The 24,179-nt window shown below is 41.6% G+C and overlaps 1 protein-coding gene across 5 annotated transcripts; it reads right to left on the reverse strand.

The window, feature by feature from the left end:
* Window positions 1–2,681: 2,681 nt before the first annotated feature.
* On the reverse strand, window positions 2,682–22,907 carry ANGEL2 (angel homolog 2). 5 transcript variants are annotated; one of them, XM_075530223.1, is made up of 10 exons: window positions 22,708–22,906; window positions 20,828–20,901; window positions 20,168–20,493; window positions 15,439–15,695; window positions 14,098–14,167; window positions 11,959–12,380; window positions 10,294–10,420; window positions 9,845–9,902; window positions 4,695–4,858; window positions 2,682–2,974 (listed from the first exon to the last, which is right to left on the reverse strand). In XM_075530223.1, the coding sequence occupies exons 3-10, from the start codon at window positions 20,484–20,486 to the stop codon at window positions 2,823–2,825; spliced, it is 1,569 nt and encodes a 522-aa protein (XP_075386338.1). In that variant the 5' UTR covers window positions 20,487–20,493; window positions 20,828–20,901; window positions 22,708–22,906; the 3' UTR covers window positions 2,682–2,822. The 5 variants fall into 5 exon arrangements, with proteins under 5 accessions (XP_075386338.1, XP_075386334.1, XP_075386347.1 ...); XM_075530219.1 differs by having other exon boundaries at window positions 22,667–22,906; XM_075530232.1 differs by lacking the exon at window positions 20,828–20,901 and having other exon boundaries at window positions 22,708–22,907.
* Window positions 22,908–24,179: the final 1,272 nt, after the last annotated feature.

Below are 24,179 nucleotides of genomic sequence, written 5' to 3' on the forward strand. Positions count from 1 at the left end.
AACGGCCTGCCAGGCCATGCAAACTCATAGTGGAGGCTTGTGGTTTTCACAGACTGTAACTGTAGAGGGGAGCATAAAGCCCAGTCTTTCTCCCATGGAACTGCAAGTGGTTTTGAGCAGCGCAATATTTAACCACCACACCTTTAGGCCTCCATTGTTAGGTTAACACACAACAATCAGGCAAACAGGAAGCACAAATGGTAAACGGTAGCATGTAGGGAACTGCATGTCCCTCAGCCCTGGAACAAATGCCATATACAACTTTCATGTATTTACTCTCGGTTTTCTGTCATATAAATTGTGCCTAGTTGACCCGTCCCGTGGGTCATCAACAGCGTGGGTACCTGAAAGAGGGACTGGGAATGAAGATGGGCAAGAGACGTGGAAAATGGAGACGAGACAAGACAGGAGTCTGATCAAGTCTCCTCATTACCTTTTAAAATAAAGGCCGAAGTGGGTATTAGAATACTTTAGAAGAAGCAGTAAGCCAGCTTACCTCTAAGCACACCTGCCACAACACCTTTCGGTACAAGCGTACTAATCCCACAACTTATTAGGTAGTTTATAATACAAACCGCTAATAACTTAAATCCCGTTTTCCAAACTCTGAATTCTCTCAGTCTGTAACTTTAATTTTTTTTTAACAAGGCAAAGGATGATAACACAGTTGCTAACTTCTAAAACAAGACCACACTTTTAATATCAAAAGGTCAAGTCAGAGTTGCGTTACTCCACTATTCCAACTGTATGTTCCGGCACTTTAAAAACAATGTGGAGATGAGCTATAATGGCATTTGGAAGGCATACACAAAGCTCCAGCAGAGCTACCAACTTTGCTGACCAAAAAAGGTAGACAGGTGAATTAATATTTCTAATGGAGCTTGGAAAACCTATGAAAATGCTACCTTGTTCTCTTGGCCTACAGTCCCTAAACATTTCATTCTCCTAGCACAAAGTGAAGCACACACACATTCAAAAAGGCCTAAAAGCACATATATTAGGATATAAAATAATTTCATACAGATTTTGAGGGACATTAATTTGTGAGCAATGTTCTCTATATTGTTGATAAATTCACACATCCCAAAGCAATGATTAATCAAATGAGTGCCATGTTTCTTTTCCCGACACTAAGAAGGATAATTAGGCCACCTCTTAGAATTTGATGACTAGAACGACATATAAGAATATTCTACCATTACTAGAAATTGTTTAAAAGCATAGGGCTATAAGTTAATACTGTAAATAAAAATCAAATTGTGAGAAAGTTTTCAAAATACTCAATTATTCCAACCTTTACTAGGCAAATTCTTATCCACCCAATGCAATCCTTGGGGTCTTAATTTCATTAAAAAATAATTTTAAATTCTTTGGTACAAAAACTTTAAAAATCCCTATGAACTATTAGCTTTCTCACTTAAAATGTTGCATTCTCCTAAGAAAAGACATTGTGAAAACTTGTACAATTCCATGTAAACTTAGAAATTCCCATAATTTTTTAATCCCAATCCCTAAAATAGAGGAATTTTTTACTGTTTTCAAATTTTTGTTTCAAACACTTAACATAGAGTGAACTAACTGCAAGCTAATTAGACCTGCTTTTAAGTGCTCTTGTAACAAGTGCCAGCACCATCTCCTCACACTGGTGCAACATTGTGAAAGCATATAAACATTCTAGAAGCCAAGTCACTGAAACCAGGAATTGGAATCGCTACTTCAGAGTAATCCGTCTCTAAGTCACTACCTCCCTGCCAGAGCTTTGCAGGCTTCGGAACCATTGTTGAGACATAACAAATCATCTTATAGCTGCCACTTTGTTCCAAAGGCAATTTTCCTAATAAAACAGATGTCTATAGAATTGGTTTCAGTTAAGTTCAACACTCCCCTAATCTAGTGATCTTATTTTGAAGCTGATAGAAAAAGAATAAAATTGCTAGGGAAACATGTGTAACCTGGCATCTCTGCCCTCTCAGGCGCGCTTCAGCTGCAGAAGGGAGCTGTGTAAAGTGCCACTCACTAGTTACCACTAGTCACCATGGCCCACACCTCCCGCCTATTTGGCCCCCCCCCAAAAAAATGCAGGCAGAGCAAATGGTGCAGGCGAGTCAGACAATGGATTAATCGTTGTGTTCAACTTTTACATTTTCATGTCCCTTCACAACTCACTAGGACAGTCAGACACTTGATACAGTGACTTCTGAGATGAACTGATGGGCTCGACCAGGCTCGCTCACTGGCGGACAAAAACTCAGAAAGATACTTAGATCCACTCAAAAGTTGGCCAAAACACGGAATTTTTTACTAAGAGGACTTAAGAATACCACTTAAAACTCACGGTCAATTTTACTACGATTTACAATAAAAACATTACATAATGATAGCTTAGCTTAACAAGTTAGAAAAGGTCATCCTTGAGCATTATGCACTTTTAAGAATTATGTGGAATCAAATTGACAGCAACTTGGAAAGCTTCGAGAGGAACCTCAGAGGGCAGTGAATCTGTGTTAGTGAAGGGCTCAAAAAGAGCGGCCGCACAACCTGAAGAACGTCGTCAGTGTTTCTCCGTTGTACATGCAGAAACGGTTGCTGTGTGTTTTGCTGTTCAATCTTCTCAACCAAATAAATATAATTTGAAGTAAAAAAAATACATTTTTTACAATCAAAATATTTTTTCTTTATGAAAAAAAAAAAAGTACCTGCTTTAAGTATTTAACCTAACCTCTTCAGGAACACCTCAACACAAAAATAACATGCGAATGCTTTACAACTGTACAGTCTTTGAAAAAAAAAGACAGAAAATTATGTAGGTAATGAAAGAAGAGTCAGAGGTCAAGTCTGAACTTCGCCAATAAAGGCAGATGATCGGAAGAGTTATTTTCATTTGGAAGTCCATTAACAGTCCACAAGTCTTGTTCTGTAAGAAGTGACAGTCTCGCGAGCAGTTTCAAGCCACCAACCAAAGCAACTTCGGTTCCTGTATGAAAACAAGCACACACATAGTTAACAAGATTGTCAGAAGCTTATTGTATTTTAATTGACAGACTGTTTTCTAAGCAACAACGATAAAGAACTTGAAACGCTCCAGAAGACTAGTATGAGACTTTTTAGAAAAAAATGGAAGTTTGAAACTTTTTAGAATAAAACTGAGGGTATTTTTATGGAAGATTCTAGTAGTGATTTTTGAAAAACAGTTTTGCTGATATATAATTCACATACCATACACTTCAGCTGTTCAGTCCTATTTAAAAGAGTTGTACAGTCATCACGACAATCAGTTCAGAACATTTTCTTCTTAGGCTCATTGTTATTAGCTCCCCATTTCCCAACCTTCCCTCCCATACTCCCAATAATCTGATGTTTTAACGAAAATCTCAACTAAGCAATTTCCAATGATTTTCCTGATCAAATATTTTTTCTATTTCAAGGTCTGAAAATAATCTTTAGAAAGAAATAACAATATAACATGCCAGCATGGGAAGAATAATTTAAAATTGCTAATTACAGAAGCAATTTATCCATTAGCCCTTTTGTCGCTGCATGAAACCAGGTAAATCCAGCTACAGCTGAGTAGCAAACTTACAAGGTGATGGAGAATAAACTCTGATAATCTGGGCTCAACGATCATGCTCACAGAAGTAGAGGGAAGGATAAGCCCTCAATCACTGTCATCAAGTGTATTTCAATTCATCCTGACCCTACAGATAAGGGAGACGTGCTCTTTAGGGTTTCCTAGACAGTGAATCTTTATGGGAGCAGAGCCCTTCCTCTTTCTCCTGTGAAGCAGCTGGTGGATTTGAACTACTGACCTTATGGGTAACAGTCATATACTTAACCCATGTGCTACCAGGGCTCCTAAGTGTAAAAAATTATATTTTCTCAAATGTTGAGAATTCAAATGCTGGTTCATGAATCTCTCCTGCCATCTAGTGAACTTTATCAGCACGACAACTATCAGAACTTACTTCAAATGTAAAGCAGGCAGCGTATTTTGTAAAGTCATCTAGTTAATGGAGAAAAAAGGAAGAAAAATCAAATGGAAAAGGGGGAAAATGCTGAATTTTTTCCTTTCAGTTATTTTAAACTTGACTTCTCCACTTTAAATCCTTTGGTTAATGTTTGAAACCTGATTTTCACTGAATCTTTCAAGGAAACATGTTTTCACTTTTGCTTTTTGCAAACACGTCGTCCTATTAAAGGCTTGTCTTCAGGAAGATCCAACACAGCAGGGTCAACTAAAGTCCGAGTTGTCGGCAGCATACACAAGGCCTTACAACGAGGGCAGCAAGCTTCTGGGAATTCACGGAAAGTAAAACCAAGGGCAGCATGAAAAGACCTATGCAGAACCTGGAGGGGAAAAGCTAAGGACCTCATACCGGGGGTTAATGTGCTCTGATGGGTTCACTGCCTCCTCCTCAGACACAAGCAATTCGCTGATTTATTCAAATCCATTACCTGTCTGCCAAGTGGAAAATAAAAACACTTTCATCTACAAGCCTCCTCTTTTAGCTTCAGCCGCCAGAATTTAACTACTGTGCTAAGGAGCACAACAGTTGTGCACGCAGCCACCAGCGGGTGGCCCTGCAGCAGAGACCCGGCAATATGCTCCCACAACGGTCTAGGAAGCCTAACAGGGCAGTTCTCAGGCTCACGGAGTGCAAACGGCAGTGCTACCTATCACTAGCGGCAGCACGCACCTGGTTCCCCACCAACGTCTTCCTTTTGTGCAGAGTAGAAAATGTAATCCACAGTGATGGCACTTCGGGAATGACAAGTGGTCACTTCTGGAATTCCAGTGTCAGGAAAGTAATGTGAGTAAACAGACGACAAGCTGAAATGGTGCTGCAAATCTGAAGATAACCTAAATGAAAAAGAAAAAGTGCTTACTGCCTACCCACTGAGCTTCATGAGCTCTACAGTTTCTCCTACTGGGGGCTTTTTCCAGTTCATTTCCAGACTAAGACTAGACACAAGGACACGCTTGGTGCAAACATAACGCAAAGTGGTCATGCTGATGGTATTCAAAATCCGTGAACAACACAGCTAGAATGCAAGTGTGAGGAGGAATCTCAAAAGCGAATACACTGATGGGATTGTCATTACTTAAAGCACACTTCATGAGCCTCTCCTTCTATGGAGCACGCATTATAAAACAATTTACATGTGTTCTTTTCCAAAAAGAAAAACTTGCCCTCAGGAATTCAATTTGGAATCCACCAGACCCTTGGTGTCGGAGGGGCTGTATTTTTCTGGGCCTATTCCTGTTGCAATGTGTCATCCTCGTCCTGTGCTGTCAATTCTCACTCATAATGACCCAAGGAACAGGGTAGAATTCCACATAGGTACAAAATGTAAACTGACACAGAGCGCCTGGGCTCTTCAAGGCTTGAAGGTAAACAAGTGGCCATCTAGCTCAGAAGCAACAAAGCCCACATGGAAGAAGCACATCAGCGTGTGTGATCACGAGGTGTCAAAGGGATCAGGTACCAGACATCAAAGAAAAATCAAATCATTGTGAATGAGGGAGAGTGCAGATTGGGGACCCAAAGCCCATCTGTAGGCAACTGAGAATCCCCTTACAGAAGAGTCGCAGGGAGGAGACGAGCCAGTCAGGGTGCAGTGTAGCAACAATGAAACATACAACTTTCCTATAGTTCCTAAATGCTTCCTTCTACCCCACTTTCATGATCCAATTCTACCTTACAAATCTGGCTAGACCAGAGGATGTACACTGGTACAGACAGGAACTGGAAACACAGGGAATCCAGGATGGATGATGCCTTCAGGACCAGTGGTGAGAGTGGCGATACCGGGAGGGTAGAGTGGAACGAGGGAACCGAGTGGAAGAGGGGAACTGATTACAAGGATCTACATATAACCTGCTTCCTGGGGGATGGACAGCAGAAAAGTGGGTGAAGGGAGACGTCAGAAGGGTAAGATATGACAAAATAATAATTTATAAATTATCAAGGGTTCAAGAGGGAAGGAGGGTGGGGGAGGGAGGGGGAAAATGTTCTCATACCCTCACACCAAGGGCTCAAGTAGAAAGTAAATGTTTTGAGAATGATGATGGCAACAAATGTACAAATGTGCTTGACACAATGGACGTATGTATGGACTGTGATCAAGAGTTGTACGAGCCCCCAATGAAATTTAAAATTAAAAAGGTCATTAAAAGATGAGAAACAAAGAAACTGTCAACAAAAAGGAAAGCGTCAAACTGGAGTAGATGCGGAGTCTTTAGTGACATGCCAGTTCATTTCACAGAGCCTATGGAAGAGAAAGAACTGCCCCATGCGGTTTCCAAGGCTGTCACCTCTATGAGAGCAGACCGCCACGCTTTCCTCCCATGGAACTGCTGGTGGGTTCAAACCATGCACCTCTCTGGTAGCGGCCGAGTGCTTACGCACTGCACCACCAGGGCTCCCACCACAACAGCAGACCTAACTTTGTGCTGCATCTTAAAACAGGCTGATTTACACCACGAGTCAAATCAACCCCATGGCTGTTTGGTTTGCGGAAGGTTTCTTTGGTACACAAGGTAACACTCCCTAACTTCACCCTAACTTGTATGTCATAAAAGGAAAACCTGGTGGTGGTGCGTGCTTGTGTCGGGTTACAACCATAACGTTAGCAGTGTGAAGACACGAACACACAGCAGGACAAAGATGGGATGCTCTGCTCGCATAAATACGGAAAGCCTTGGATCCCACTGGGGCAGTTCTTCTGTGCTAGCGGGTCTCTATGAGTCTGAGTTGACCTGGCAGTGAGTTGGAATGAATACATGGAATAAAAGGGAGGGGGGGTTAGAATACTGTGTGATCTTTATTATCGCACACTTAAGAGCCTCTGAAGTCTTTATTTTTATTCATCCAACAGATATCTACTAAAACCAACCATCAGCTAGGTTCCAGGTATTGACTAGGCCTCAGTACACACCAATACAGATGATGTCATTGCCTGTAAAGAGTTCATATGGTACTGAACGAGGGGATTACCCTAAAAGTACTGTGAGGGTCTTTTCATGAATAAGGATTTATCTTTACAGTATTATTAAATGACGTAATATGGGTTCAGAAACTATTATTAGCCACTTTCATTTTGGAGATATAATTTATACACACAATCATTCTTTTTAACAGTATCTTATATCCTATTAAATGATTTATGATTTATTTAAAACAAAGTATTTGTTAGTCTTTATTATTATTCAGGTAAGTTTTTTTCACACTTGAAAATTTTAATCATAAATTGTTTTTTAAAATTCTAAAACATTGCTTCCTTAATTATTGGGAAACATTAGGAATGTTTTCTCAAAATAAAAATATATAAATTAAGATAAAAGAGAGAGCAAATAAATGTGACGGTTCTAATTTTTCTCCCCTAAATATAAATGTTAAAAAAAAATCAGTCCCTCACTGACCCATAGCCCTACAGGGGACAATGCTGGAGACACAGTGTGGGAACTGCACCCGCCACACTGAGGCAAAACAGGGAGGGGATGCAACAGAACAGCAAGGGAACAGAGTAGCAAGGTCCCCAGGAAATGCTGAAGATGGACTTTGGGGCCAGGGTGTGGTGCCCCAACAGACTGGACTGGAAACACTTCTAAAGGCCAACAGTCCTTGAACTAACTATAAGCTTTTCTTTCATGTTGTGTTTTTTTGGTCATTGGTTTGTTGTATATTGTTGCTTGGTTTTGCTCTGTCTTGTTTTTGTGCATGTTATTATCTCCACAGGTCTGTCTAAATAAGAAAGGCTGGATGAACAATCTGGAGGAGAAAACAATGGGACCAACAGTTTGGGGGGACAAGGGAGGGGGTGGGTGTGGAGAAATGTAGTGGTGTTAATCCCAGGGATGAGAGAACAACAAGGGATCCAAATTGGTGGTGAGGAGGGTGTTGGAGGCCTGATAGGGCGTGATATGAAGGGTAATGTAACCAAGAGGAATTACTGAAACGGAAATGAAGACTGAGCATGATAGTGGGACAAGAGGAAAGTCAAAGGAAATAGGGGAAAGAGCTGGGAGGCAAAGGGCATTTATAGAGGTCTAGATACAGGCATGTACATATGTACATATATTTATATATGAGGATGGGGAAATAGTTCTATGTGCATATATGTATAGATTTAGTATTAAGGTAGCAGGGCCTCCACACAAGTACTCTGTCAACGCAAGAATACTTTGTTCTATTAAACTGGCATTTCATGATGCTCACCTTCCCGACACAACTGCTAAAGACAAAGCGGGTGCATAAGCAAATGTGGCAAAGAAAGCTGATGGTGCCTGGCTATTAAAAGATATAGCATCTGGGGTCTTAAGGCTTGAAGGTAAACAAGTGGCCATCTAGCTCAGAAGCAACAAAGCCAGCATGGAAGAAGCACATCAGCCTATGCAATGACGAGGTGTTGAAGGGATCAGGTATCATCAGAACAAAAAATCCTATTATTGTGAATGAGGCAGGGAGTGTGGGGTGGAGACCCAAAGCCCATATGAAGGCCACTGGACATCCCCTTACAGAAGGGTTTCGGGGAGGAGACGAGCCAGTCAGGGTGCAGTGCAGCAACGATGAAACATACAACTTTCCTCTAGTTCTTAAATGCTTCCTTCCACCCCACTATCATGATCCAGTTCTACCTTGCAAATCTGGCTAGACCAGAGGATGTACTCTGGTACAGATAGGAACTGGAAACACAGGGAATCCAGGACAGAAGATTCCTTTAGGACAAGTGAGAGTGGCGATACCGGGAGGGTGGAGGGGAAATGGGGAACCAATTACAAGGATCTACATATAACCTCCTCCCTGGGGGATGGACAACAGAAAAGTGGGTGATGGGAGACGTCAGACAGCGCAAGATATGACAAAATAATAATTTGTAAAAATAATAATAATAATAATTTGTAAATTATGAAGGGTTCATGAGGGAGGGGGGAGCGGGGAGGGAGGGGGAAAATGAGCTGATGCCAGGGGCTTGGGTGGAGAGCGGATGTTTTGAGAATGATGAGGGCAATGAATATACAAATGTGCTTTTCACAACTGATGTATGGATTGTGATAAGAGTTGTATGGAACCCTAATAAAATGATTAAAAATAAAATGTTGAAGACAAAAAAATGAGAATTATAAAAGGCTAGAATATTTAAGCAAGATATTTCTGGAATCCCTCAAATAGATGAGATTTCTTTTTCCAACTTGTATTAAATGAGGACCTCAAAAAGTTTGTTGAATAAGAGAACTAGAAGATAGAGGAATTTCTCCATGAACTTTCTGAAGCCCCCTCATCATTCCTTTCTGAAACAAAACTCACTCCAAGCACCCATTTTCTAAATAAGAAATCCATACAGTTTTAACCGTACACTTGATGATCTCTTCCTATAGTACACAAGATAAGTGAAAACGATCATTTTTCTTTTTTATTGGGACATTCTTTTGAATCAATTCTCAAATTGTTTTGAGATCTAATCAATCAGAACAGGTAAATAACCTTCCTGATATGTGGAAGATACTTTTTTGTTAAATGATCTTGACCTTTAATTTAAAATGTGATGGAAATAAACTTCAAAGTATATTAGCTGTCTAGTCCTTTTAATCACAATGCTTAAACATTCATCATGAATCCAACATTTGCTTTACCTCATCTAATCCCCACAGCAACCCCAATGACAGATGAGGAAATGGAATCTCACACACACAGTCCCTGCAGTTAAAAAGTGGCAAAGTAGGCTTTGAACTCAGGTTTATGCGGTATAAGTGCAAGCATAGACTATAATAATTTTCTTTCTTTTTTTTTAATCCAAGTGATCTTTGAGAAGTGCTTTTGTAAGCTCAGCTAAAGTCAGAACTCACTTCCCAGCTGCCACGATGATGTCTGTTTTCTCAGGCTGTGCTTGGGTCAGACTGTCATCTGTGGAAACAGAGAGACCTATTAGGACTGCTGGCGCAGTTTGACTCTAGCTTACAGGGATAGTGTTCTTGTCTATGGCATTTGTAGTTTACATGGAGGCCTACTCAGATACTTCATCCTGGAACCCCTATCGTCTCCAGAACTAGGAAAGCAAAACTGAAACGCAAACATTTTCCCCAGCCACATGCAAATAATTCATCAATGACCAATCATTTTAAAAGTTCACCTTTAAAAAGAAAGGTAAACTTACAGCATTAAAAAAAGGAACATGGAAATTATATATTTATATGAATATGCAACCCTGCAATGTTACCCTTTTAAAGACACCATGTGGTCTTCAAATGGACCACTCTTACTGAGAAGACTGCCAAAACATACTGCAAACACTTACCTGTCTTTTCCACTTTTGGTACCTGCTGTACCTCATACACACAGTTCTGTGAGATACCTAGGTTTGGGGGCCAAATTGGAATAGATAAAATTCTTTGTCCCCGTGAAGACTGTTCCTGGCCAGATACCTAAACAAAATTTCAACAGGGATCTTAAGTGAAGAGACTGCAAAGATCTTACGTATTGAAAAGCTTATCTTAAATAAGAGGTCTTCCAAGTATGATGAATATTACCCTTTATTCATTCTATTACAAGACTATGTGTGTTCATAACATCTTATTGAAATATAGTTCAGAAAGCACTCCCATGAAAATGTCACTGGTTTCTTTATTTTGGACACGCGAATGTGCGACCATGAGCTCTGGACCAGTGCTCTCCTTTTGGCTCTTGCAATCTACAGCTAACCATTGCCACCACGGTGACCCTACAGGACAGAGCAGAACTGCTCTACAGGGTCATTCAGTCAGAATCAACTCAATGGAAATGGGCTTGATGTTGAATGTTTTAAGAGCAGATTACCACAGCTTTCTCCTCTGGAGGACCAGTGGGTCCAAACCAGTCCTTCATGCTACCAGGCTTCCTCTCCTGCATTACTGATTCCACATATAAAATACTAAGATCAACTATTACAAAATCTTTTTTTTACTCATAAGTCCACAGGTAGAGAGCTTATAACGGTTACATATACAGATCACATGCTCTAAGTAAGCAAAGGAAATCACAATAAAAAATTTTAAATAAGCAAGTATATCAAGCTAAAGAAATAAATATATGGGGGGCACACCTCCAGAAGAAAAATTTCCCTCAAAGTTGTGTATTTAAATTAAAAAAAAAAACCTTCAAATACTCTCCATTACACTTAATACATTTGTCAAATCTGTTATTCCTTTTTTGGAAACATTTTTCAAACTCATCCGTTTGGATGGTTGACAGTACCTCCCTTGTTTTTTTCTTCACCTCTTCTACCTTGTCAAATCGCTACCCTTTCTTGCCCCTCTTCATTTGCAGAAACAAAAAGAAGTCGCATGGACTGAGGTCAAGTGAGTCAGGTGCGTGGGGCAAGAGAAGTGTACTTTTTTTTGGCCAAAAACTGGCACAGAGATGGCTGTGTGAGCAGGTGCACTGTCATGATGGCAAAACCAACCAGTTCCCCGTTTGCCACAAATCAGGTCTTTTTTGTCGCACACAGTTACACAATCTTTTCAGAACCTCTAAATAGATTGATTAACAATCTCACCTGGTGGAATGAACTCCAAATGAACTATCCCATCACATCCATGGGTTTTTTTTGGGGGGGTAACCCCTCATGTTACGTAAAAGAAAAATTATACAATATTCATTTACCGTTACTAAAATATCAACACACTGAAAAGTTCTGCAAGGACTGGCCCTTATTTGTGAAGCAGCCATGTATTTCAATTTTCTTCTCTCCCATTTGTAATTCGCATTGTTATTATTACTGGTATTATTATTATTATTTTACAGTCTACTTATTCCTCTAAGCTGCATGTTGCTATGGAGAGATTATTTTAGTAATTGTAGATAATCTTTTTACCTGAGTAATCTGAGGCTACAGGATAGGCTTCAGTTTTTGAACAGCCATAAAATGACTATCCTAACAATAAATAAAGTAACTTCGTCCACCCTCTAATAATGGAGTACTTACCTTTCCTATAGCAAGTCCTGCATAATTCAATTTTCCTTCTTTTATGAAGCTGTAGAGTGGAGAACCAGGAACAGAATTAAAGTCACCACACATCACTATAGGGCAGAAGCTGCCATCTTTCTGGTGGGCAACACTGGAAATCTCTGCCAGTAGCATTGCCAACTGGGTCAGCTTAATATCTCCTCGCCTTGGGTTATACAGCAGATGTGTGTTAGCTATGCAGATGGCAGGAGAGGCAGCAGATGGGATTCTGGGTTGCAAGAGCAACACTAATCCAACATTGTCTCTGTCCAATAGAGGAATGTCAGGGCGGTAGAACTCCACTGGGTTCACTGATAAGAGCGAAAATTTGGACTGTTTAAAGCAAATGGCACAGCCATCGGGTTTCCTTCCTGTCCGCATCTTGTATTCACAGTGATAACCTAAAAGAAAGAAAGAAATTGAAGAGAATCTACCTTCATCTAACTGCTTTGGAACAATCTACTGCACAGGACCTCTTTAAACGTGTTGGAAGAGCCAGGGGATGTTTTCTTTGAGGATTAAGGTGCACCTGACCCAAGCCATGGCATATCCAATCACCTCCTATGCATGTGAAAGTTGGACAATGAATAAGGAAGACCAGAGAAGATCCGATGCACTTGAATTATAGTGCTGACCAAGAATACGGAAAGCACCATGGACTGCCACAAGGGCAAATTGAACTATTATCTCGGAGAAGTGCCACCAGAGTGCTCTAAGATGCTAGGATGGTAAGAATTCATGTCATACACTTCAGACATGTTGTCGGAGAAACAAGGTCCCAGAAGGGAACATCATGCTTGGGAAAGTAGTGAGGCACTGGAAAAGGGGAAGACCCTTGATGAGATGAGTTGACATTGTGGCTGCAACAATGGGGAGTGGTTCATTCTGTTGTACATGGGGTCGCTGTGAGTTGCAAACAACTGGAATGACACCTAACAACAACCCAGTATATTCTGATCTATACACACACACATCTAAGGGATCTTTGCTGACACTGTCAAATACGGCTGGTGGTTCAAACTCATCAGTCATTCCTTGGGAGCAAAGTTGAAGCTGTCTATTCCCACAAAGATTTACAACCTCAGAAACCCTAAATAGAGTCACTCTGGTACAGAATCCACTCGATGGCCCCGAGTTTTTGGATTTTCATACACACACATATAAGCACATGGACACATACATGTCAAAACATAACTCACCTAATATGTTCAGCGAAGCATTTTCTCCAAAACATTGTGTTGCATGGTAACAAGGTTGGGGCAAGCTTCTCATCTTTAATGTGCATTATCACTCTCCCATTTCCATCCTAATAAAACCCAGCCACACCGATGGCGGTGAGGCCTTATTTCAATCTCCCCCTCACCTTCCAGCCCCTCTTCTCCTCTCACTCCATTCGAAGCACGTTGACCTGCTGACATGCCTCTCACCTTAAGGCCTTTCCCCTTGTGATTTCCACTGTTGGGATGCTTTCTACACGACTTGTTCCGTCACCACGTTCTCAGTGAGTCCTTTTGTTTAAAATATAAGCCTTCCCTATTCTCACTCTTCTGCAGAAAACCATCATTATAACATACAATTTACTTATTTACTGTGAGTCTTTCTCCACTAGAATATATGCACTACAAGGGCAAGGATTTTTAACTCTCTGGCCCACTGCAGCACTCCTGCTGCCTGCTCCAGAGGATGGTTAGATAGTAGGCACTCAAGAAACATTTGCTGAATGAGTAAGAAGTGGCAACGTAGGCAGCATTTCTCAAACTATGTAACCACAAGTAACCTATTTCCTAGATCTGTTCTTACAACAGGCTTTTAACTTCTATCCATTAGGCACTGGTAGGCACTGGTGTTAAATGGGTAACTAAACAGAATGGTAGCTGACCTCATGGCGTTCAGAATATTAAAAGGTCTAGCATCACCTTGGAAAGGAACCTACTGAGAGATTCTCACACCCCTTTACATTTGAATAAAAATAACATAGCAACAGAAAAATTTCCACTTGAAATACATCAATAGGTATTAATTTTTTTACTAAGATGTTTTTGAAGGGAGGACACAAATCTCTGTTAGCTTTAATACATGTAAATCTTAGAAGTTAAATCTGGCAAAAAGAAAAATTACCCAGTGATTCCAAACTTGGCCTGATCTCTGTTCCATAATGGTCTTCTTGAACTTCTTGCAAACAAAGTACCTGGGGGTGGAGTGGGGGGGAATGACTTGAATTAATAAAAAATGGAGTTAACCTTTAAAAAGCAGGCTTCAGAAATTTCAAAAATTATGAAAATGGGCATGGTTTCCTTTTTTTTTTAACTATTGACAGAGAGATCAAACTCACATTTCCAAATTTGATGATTCCAAACACATTCAATGATAGTGCTCACTTCATACCCAAAAAGGAATATTTACAAAGTAAACAATTGTCACTGACAGGCTGGACATTGTTCCCAAGTGCATGAAACTATTTCCCCAGGCCTTTCTTTAAGGGGTGGATTTCTCTATAGGCCATTACCCATATTGAAATTTTACACGAATTATTAAACACCAAATTCCAATCAAAGAACATTTATTGGATACTTAATGTTTCCAGTTCTTATTTCAAAATTAATACTTAAATTTTTTGGGGTCCTTTTTGAAAAGTCAGATGGTATCAACAGCAAATGATATGCTGGAAGCCATGACACTTGCCCCATCGCTTTTTTAAACACCTTTCCTTCTTTTTAAAAAAAATCATTTTATTGGGGGCTCATACAACTGTTATACATACATCAATTGTATAAAGCACATTTGTACATTCATTACTCTCATCATTCTCAAAACATCTGCTCTCTAGGTAAGCCCCTGGCATCAGCTCATTTCCCCGCCTCCCTCATGAACCCTTGATAATTTATACTTTGTCATATTCTACACTGTCCAACATCTCCCTTCATTCACTTCTCTGTTGTCCGTCCCCCAGGGAGGAGGTTATATGTAGAACCTTGTAATCGGTTTCCCCTCTCTACCCCACCCTCCCGGTAACTCCACTCTCACCACTGGTCCTGAAGGGATCATCCATCCAGGATTCCCTGTTCCAGCTCTTACCAGTGTACATTCTCTGGTCTAGCCAAATTTGTAAGGTAAAATTGGGATCATGATAGTGGAGGGGTGAGGAAGCATTTAGGAACTAGAGGAAAGTTGTATGTCTCATCATTGTTACACTGCACCCTGACTGGCTAGTCTCCTTCCCACGACCCTTCCATAAGGGGGTGTCCAGTTGCCTACAGATGGGCTTTGGGTCCCCACCCCACACTTCCCCTCATTCACAATATGATTTTTTGTTCTTTGATGCCTGATACTTCATCCTTTAGACACCTCGTGATCGCACAGACTACACCTTTCGTTCTTATCCCACATGCGTAAAGATCAAACAAGTATGTGACCCAAACTTCTCTTGCCTGAAGAGTTTTAGTAGTATTAGGCACTTACATCTGCATCAAAGTGTTTAATTTCTCTCAGAATATTGGGGAACCTAAAGCTCCAGTGTAATAATGGCTGTCGGCAGTGCTTGTAGAGGTGTGAATTGTCTTCCAATAAGTCTTGTGACAGTATATTGTAGGATATCACTGAAAAGTCAAACTTGTTCTCACTGTCTTCACAATTGGGGTCGCCATTTTGGTCTCCTAGGATCTTCGTGTTTTCTTTATTATGGCTATATATATATTCCCAATGTCGTTCTATTGTGCCTGTCAAAATAGATTAAATAAAATAAAGAATGAGAAAAAGTAGATCATATATTTTCCTGTATACAGATTGTTTCCCTTCCTTTAAAAAAGTTCCTAAAGGCAATGAACAGAATTCTCTTCCCTAGGAAGGGACAATATGGTACCAAATTTCACTGAAGTTCTTCCAGCTGGTTCCATAGCTGGTTTGGCAATATACTGACAAACCATGAGGCAAGTCAATCTGGAGCCTTGAGAGTTTATGTCAATGAAACATAAGGGGTAGTGGTTTCATATTTCTCCATGATTGAAAAGTAGCTTTGCTACAGACATGGTTAGCAACTTTACATTTGTGCATCACAGTTCATTCTTCAGTAAACTAATTTCACATTATATCTAATTCTATTAGTAAGATCCTGAAATGGTTAACTAGGTTCCAGAAATAACTCTTAGCTTAGAATTCTGGTTTAGACATGAATGGTATATAATTACAACCTATGAAATCATTTATTATCTAAAACATGAACATGAAACAATGCAAATAAAACAAACACAATGAGTCCTTTTAATGCATACGGAAGCAAAAACATTAAATGTGGCACAGTCACAGATGGTAGTAAACAATAACATCTGGTAATCCACCTAGTATGCAGCAGCAAAGAATATGTGATAGTTTATCGTCTACAAATGCATTATGTACCCTGCACATTGATAGAAGAGATTCAAAAGCCATGAGTTTTTGAAATTACGGGCAGTCCTTGATTTAGAAATGACCACCATATAACATATATTCTTACCCCACTATGGAGGACATGGGGGTGGGGTGGGGGAGAGGATCTTTTAGAAAATCTAGAGTCTATTATCTTAGAAACTCCCTGGGTGGTGTAAATAGTTAAGCCCACTCCATGATGAGCTAGAAAGCTGGCAGTTCAAACCCACCTAGGGGCAGATCAGAAACACCTGGCTGTGCTCTGCAAGGTCAAAGCCTTACAGATCCTAGGCAGTACAGTTCTACTCTATGCATCTAGTCGCCATGAGTCCAAACTAACTGGAAAGTAACTAGTTTTATTGGTTTGTGAGCTTAACAGATGAAGAAAAACAAGAAATAGATCTGGCAATCATTATGCTACATTAAAAAAAAAATCTCAACCTCAGAAACTCTCCTTCCATCCTGCAAGGAAGTCTTCATTGATTGGACTATCATGCCTAAAATCCCACCAATTAAAAACTGAGGTTAAAATACTCCACACACTTATACAGTGGGGGAAAGCTAGAACTAGTCTAGTACTGTAGGGTAGTTATCTCTGAATAGCAGCAGTGTCGAACAATTGCCAGGTCTCCTTCACACACATTGTATTTACAATCAAAGTATCAATGCACTGTGCTTAAAAATGCAAATGAAATGGAAGTTAAAAAATACTTTCTAATAAATTAACGAGGTTGCTTTCTTCAATGTCTGGGTGATACCTGCTGAACCAGCGGGCAGAAGAGGGTTTTCATAAATAGTGAGGTTTGGATGGGAGAAGGGAAAGGGCGAGAGGATTATGACAACATAAAGGTATTGAGGACCTATAGAGAAAGTTAACAAAGTGTTTCCACCGAAGGAAACAAAACTAAAGAAAAAAACCACCTAGTATTCCAGAATTTTGCTTAGAGCTTGTTCTATTACTGAGGATGAGAGACTATCTACTTCCCTATTTTATACTGATTACCACCTACCCCAAAGGCCCAGAACTAAAGCAAGTTGTACTGGATCCATGAAGCCATGCTGACATTTTTACTAGTTCCCAAGGGGAAAATGTAACTGATTATTATCAAGTGTCTACCACATAATATAGTCATAAATCGAGGACTGGCTACATGGGTTTTAGCTACAAGCCAGAGAATTCTTCATACACAGACAACAGTCATGCAAACAAATACTCTTATTACAAATCATTATATCACTATATGGATGTCACCGCATTAAAACACGAAAAATGAAGATCAAAAACCATATTCAAATTTTCTTGCAAAATGTGTATGTGCAGTAGCATATACAGGCATTAATGTTTTTGGAGCTCTGGCAATTTAGTCTATAAGCCAATTCTTTTTGTAATCCCGCTTTTTAACTAAGTGGGAATATAAGGTTGTCTACATTAAAACAGCGGCTTTCAAACTTACAGAGGTTGTGGAACCCTTTATCTTCACTTGTTAAGTTATGAAAATACCAACTCCTAGTATGAGAGGAGCCCTGGAGGCATAGTGGCTAGATGCTGGGCTGCCATCCACATGGTCGACAGTTTGAAACCACCAGCAGCTCCACGGCAGACTAGGCTTTCTACTCCCGTAAACAGCCTCAGTAACCCACAGGATTGCTCTGAGTCAGGCTTAGGTGCTAGGGCTGGCATGACAGGGAAAACACATTCTAATCTGACAACACACTGTTTTTAATAAGCTTAGTGATGTGTTCAAATGTTAGGATTCCATGAAGACAATGTGAAAACCACTGGTAGAGTGGATAGTCTTTGGTCTTCACAGACTTCACAATATAAATTCATACTAAAGAAACTTAGATACCTTCCATGTCAGGGGGTACAAGGTGGTCACAGCAGAGAAGGCAGATGAATCAAAGAAATTAAGCATAGGCCTGAGTTTTTAGGGTGCCTAATTAACTGTGTCACACAAATCCTTCAAATACCACGTTAAAATGGTAGGCAAGTTAGCAATGGTGTTCTCTTGACTGGAAAGCATTAGTGAAATATCAGAAGTCACAAATACGGTTTAACGAAGAGCATCACCTAGAAAGAATGGACATACAGAGTCAGGCCGCAATCAAGGCTTATCAGTATGTAAGTCCTCATCCATTAAAGGGACAACAACACAATTTCGGAGCACCTACTGTGAAGACAAAAATGTGTTAGGAAGTTGACATGTCCCATTTTATCCTGAACAGGCTTTTGTGTAGGCAATGTTTTCAATTAGGAGACCACTGAGCAAACCCGGCCAAGTTCAAACAGTTCTAGTGGCGCTGGAATGGAAGCAGTGGTTCCTAAGGCCGCACTTACGCCACAGCTCCACCCGAGAGCACCGCAAAAGGCTAAATGCGAGCAGTGTGCTGTCTGGATGAAAACCAAGTATACCAATGAAAGACAATCCGATGTCACACAGCCCTAGGTTGAATAGACGGACTACCTAAGAAACCAAGGTGTCATGCCTCTAAACACATCTCTCATTCAAACAAACAAATATTTCTCTTTGGCTACATGGAGGCCCAAGATGGTACAATTTCAAGGCGATTTCAAAATGCTCATGGCAAAAGTCCAGCATCTTTACATTCCATCCTCCCCCACTCCCCACCCGCCCAGAATTTTCGAAGTCCCTTCAAAGATCTTCACTTTTGGGTGCTCAGACGGTCTACTTAAACATGTTTGCTTTATTCTAAGGAGGCACTTTTTAATTATGTAGCAATAAATTATACAGGGATGTAAACATTTGTTTATCAAGGCTGACTGAAACAGCTGAAGACCAAACACAGACTGTCTGGTAAAAAGTGGCAAGTGCGGCCTGAAGATCAATAACTAACCAATCTAACTCCTCAAGAACCCTGGTGGTGTAGTGAGCTACAGATTGAACTACTACCTCAAGGTCAAAGGTCTGAACCCACCAGAAGCTCCTCAGGAGAAAGGTGAAGCTAGTCTAACTCCTCCAGCCCCGAGAGCTTCCCATGAACAAACTTAATGAATCAGCTCCCTCAATATGCACCTCCACACTGCCTCCTTTCCAACAGCTCCAGGGAGGTTATGATCCCTGACAGCTACGGCTCAGTGAGACTGTTCCAGATTCTACTTAGAAAATGCATTTATACTTCATGCAGGAGAGATGGCAGCAGAGAGAACCAAGTTAAATGTTTCGAATAAGAAAAAAAGACTGGAAAATAAAAAATCCTGTGTTTCTCAAACTTAAATACAACGTGGTTCTCTTTTACAAGAGAAAATAAGACCCTAGTTTTAAGAGATATAGATTTTAAAAATTAACATTCTTTAAGATATATTTCATTTATGCCTGCTCTTATTTTGAAAGATTCTTTTATATATAATGACTTTTAAAAGCATTAAAATGAAAACACAGATTAAAATATTTTATATATCTGTGTCTCAGGAGTATATCCACTCATATCTAGGAAGTTAGAAACTTAGTTTCAAAAACACTGGGCTTGAAAATGATTCTTCAATGAAACTAACTGACCGTTTAAAATACATTTCTCCATTCTTTCCACCCTTATTCTACTGTAAAGTAACTTCTATTATTACTTCTGGAAATACAAAATTCATTGAGGTGGAAAAACAAGGACTTCATTTGAGAAAGAACTTCCCTTTTTTTCCCTAATAAAAAACCGTTAGCTAAAAGAAACACCACACACCTCTAACATATGCAGGAGGCTTTCTGGAGGGAAGTTTGGACTCAGTCTACCACTTGTGTCTGTTTCTGCACACCAAGACAAATGCCGCCTTTACCTTGGTGTTTTCTTCGTTTGGATGAAGGCTCATCTCCCTCAGAGTTCATGCTGTAACTAGCGAGATGGATCAAAGAAGTCTGGCTCAGGTGGTCAGGTCTCCAGTGCAAGTACTGAAACTGAGTTCTAGACTCAAACAAACAAGCTGGTCTCCAACTGAGTGAGAAATGCCTACTACTGAAGTATGGATAAGGAGAGCGAGAATAATGTCCAGGCCACCTCATACAACTAGAAATATGTCTGTTCCAGCAACACCTCTGCAGGTCTTCCCACGGTGTCGTCCAGTCTCTGCCCAGACTCCTCGGGTGATGGGGTAACATGGGGTATCTAAAAGAAACAAATACACTCCTTGAGGCACCACTTTTTCTTCGGCTAGAATACGAGGGGGGGCCTTTAAAAGTTTGTGGGAAAATTCCATTATCCTTTATTCTATGCTTCCACAAACTCTTTGAAGCCCCCCAGACAGACTCTAAATCTCATGTTTCCGCAAGGGAAGGTAATGCCACTTAGAATCCGGCTTCTGTATCTGTGAAGGACGGATGAGAAAACACTCACGGTTTAACCATCAGTCACATGTCAATATTCTCTCCTTACCTAACCAGGAATGGTATTTTAAAAACTTAACCTACAATGCCACCCAGGCTCCCCAAACACCACATACCCTTTAAAAAGTCCACAGTTCACCTTGGGGATGAATCAACCATCAAGCTGGTATTCAGAGCGGCTTTCTAGCACCTAATAAAACCCAATGGAAGAATGAAATCCACAGCAAGCATGATACTTAAGCCAAATACGGAACACACACCTGAATGCAGTGAAGCTCTGCTTACAACTTGGGTTTGCGATTAAAAAAATAATAATAACACGCCTTTCTCAACAGTTTCTATACCAATGTTAGCTTTTCCCAACAGTTATAGGTCTAACGGGGAAAAAAATGTCCATCACAGCATCACAAAATTACTTTCTCTTGCTAATCTGTGGGTGGATAATTTCTTTTTCCATTTTTTGCAAAAAGCAAGCAAGCAAGCAAGCCCGCCCATGCCGCCCCTTGGGAAAGAGACTAGGGATGGTGTACTACGACTTCAGTAACACTTCACATCCCAAAGCACCAATAACCCATCATCCCAAACATCTTCAAAATGGTACTAACAAGTTGGCTTACGAAGCAATGCCACTCATGCACCATGTTCTTCATACGATATATAATCTTCTGGCAAAATACTGAGGTTCAAACACTTAATCTATCCTTTCTACCAACCTACAGATTCGAGGTACTTTTCCAAGACAGGGGCAACAACAGCTATTTCCAACCCCGAAGGAATGTGAGGTAAATTGCTTCCATTACTTGCTTTTTGTTTCCATCTTTTTTAACTATATATTTTTTCAGTTCACGCATTCTCCAATAATTCTCTATAAATACAACTGACTTCTCAATTTTTAAAGGCAACACATGGCAGCCTGTCTTGTTTTGAGGTAACTCCCAAAGCCATAGATGCCGGCACCTACTCTAATAAGCACCTGTCCTAATAAGCTACTGTATGGAAATGAAACGCTGCTACTTCCGCTTTCCCTCCACGTCTCCTGTCACTTATACAGATACGATAAGGCACAGACGTTAAAGTACTTGAAGGCGGTTCACTCCACCGACCACTCTGCGGGGACAAAGATGTGGCAGTGAGCTCCTTAGACATTTACAGCCTTGGAGCTTGGTGAGCAGGTCTACTCTGCCCTATCGGCTCCCTATGATTCGAATCTGCTCCAGGAGAGTGGGTTTGGTGCTTGGTACACAGATTTCCCCTCAAGACAACGTGCTCTTTCCGAATCAGAGTCTTCGTTTGCAGCACAGCGCCTGGCACACAGCTGTCACGCAGAAAACGTTCAAGGGAACTGCGTCCCAGGCCTCCAGGTGTGAAAGTGGATCCCCACGCCTTAGGAAACAAGATTGCGCTGTGCGTCTCCAGTTCAACAGTCTCTTTTATACGACAGACAAATCTTTTGAATTGTATTATCTAAGAAGTTATTTTAAAGTGTAGGGGGTAGCCGTTACAAAACCAACATCAGCACAACCTACTGAAAATTTCAGCGATTGCTCAGGGCAACATTAGCGCGGGCAGGGATGTGATAGCTTTTTTTCCCCCCAAGAAAAATACCCATTAAGTGATCATGAGTACAAGTAGGGGAGGAATTCTGTAACGATTACAAAGGCTGTATTGAAGTGACTTGAAATCGAGAGGCACAAAGGCACTCAGCCGATCAACCTCTGGTGCGCGCGCGCCGCCGGGGATCGGGCCGCCGAGGCGGGGTTGGTCCGGGGGCTGGGGGAGGAGGGGCCCGGGGAGCTCTGCAAGCCGGGCACGGAGGGCCGGTGCGGTCAGCAGCCCCGGAGACCCATGCCGAAGTGCTCGGCCGCGGCCCGCCCGGTGCACCCCTGCCCGGAGACGCCAAGGTCCCGACCCTCTTCCCACCCCGGCCGCCCGCCCCGCCTCCCGGCCCTACTGACCGGCCTCGCCCCACCACACAGCGGCCGTAGCCCCTCCTCACACAGCGCCACGCTTCCATCTTCCCCCGCGCTGGCCGCTCCCAGGGCTCAAGCCCCGGGCTCAGCGTCCACCTCTAGCTCAGCGCCGGCGTCGGAAAGCGCGGACAACCCGCATTGCCCCCGTCGGACTCCCGGCCCGGCCGCCAGGCATGCCGGGAAGCCCCGGCCCCGCGCCCGCCGCGTCTCCTAGTTGCGCGGCGAGAGCTCGGTCGCGTCGTCGCCGCGAATAGTACTCGGAGAGCATGCGCAGTGAGGGTGACGCCGGAGCGGCCATTTCAAGATAGGGCACGGTGCCCGGCTCCTTTTTAAAGAAACAGAGTGAAATAAACTACAGGTTCGGTGTGTTGCTTCAAGGCCTGGTGGCGTAGTGGTTCCACATCGGACTGTGAACCTCAAGGTTCCCAGTTTGAAACCACCAGCGGGGAAAAAGCTAGAGCTACCTACTCCCATAGAGCGTAACACTTGCTGTGGGACGTAGTTCCACCCTGCCCTGTAGGGGCCCTATATAGGTCATTACAAATGAGTTTGAGGCCCTATAGGGTAGCTGCAGTGAGTTTGAGGAACGTATACCGAACCCCACAGCCTTATAAGCCTTAGTGGTTACGCTTTGCACGGCCAGTTCGAAACCACCAGCTGCTCCACAGGAGAAAACCATGACTTTCTACCTACAAAGACAGTCCTTCCCCACCATCCTATGGGGTCACTAGGAGCTGGAAAAGGCTTCATGGGTTGGTTAGAACATAATGTAGTGTACTGCATGGAAGAAGAAAACAATTAGATTTGTAAATTTCTTGGGGGAAATTCCTTTAAGATGAGAAATTAGCTGGTTCCCATTCATTTTTTCAGGAAAATGGAGCTCACGTTCATGTTGTTAAAATTTTATAGTACTATTGTATTAGAAAGTAGGCCATTCCTCTACTCAAGCACTCCCTCAATGCATGAATACTTTCTTCTATTAAATTGGCGTTCTATGATGCTCACCCTCCCGACACAACCTCTGAAGACAAAGCGGGTGAACAAGCAAATGTGGTGAAGAAAGCTGATAGTGCACGGCTATCAAAAGAGATAGCGTCTGGGGTCTTAAAGGCTTGAAGATAAACAAGCGACCATCTTGCTCAGAAGCAACAAAGCCCACCTGGAAGAACACACCAGCCTGTGTGATCACATGGTTCCGAAGAGATCAGTTATCAGGCATCAAAGAACAAAAAAATCATATCATTGGGTGCACACCTCCATGATACGATCGCTGAAGACAAACAGGTGCATAAGCAAATGTGGCGAAGAAAGCTGATGGTGCCCAGCTATCAAAAGAGAGAGTGTCTGGGGTCTTAAAGGCTTGAAGGTAAACAAGCGGCCATCTAGCTCAGAAGCAACAAAGCCCACATTGAAGAAGCACACCAGCCTGTGCGATCAAGAGTTGTTGAAGGGATCGGGTATAAGGCATCATCAAAAAAAAAAAAATCTTACCATAGCG

This window comes from Tenrec ecaudatus, chromosome 1 (genome assembly GCF_050624435.1).
Source record: "Tenrec ecaudatus isolate mTenEca1 chromosome 1, mTenEca1.hap1, whole genome shotgun sequence".
Classification (NCBI taxonomy): domain Eukaryota; kingdom Metazoa; phylum Chordata; class Mammalia; order Afrosoricida; family Tenrecidae; genus Tenrec; species Tenrec ecaudatus.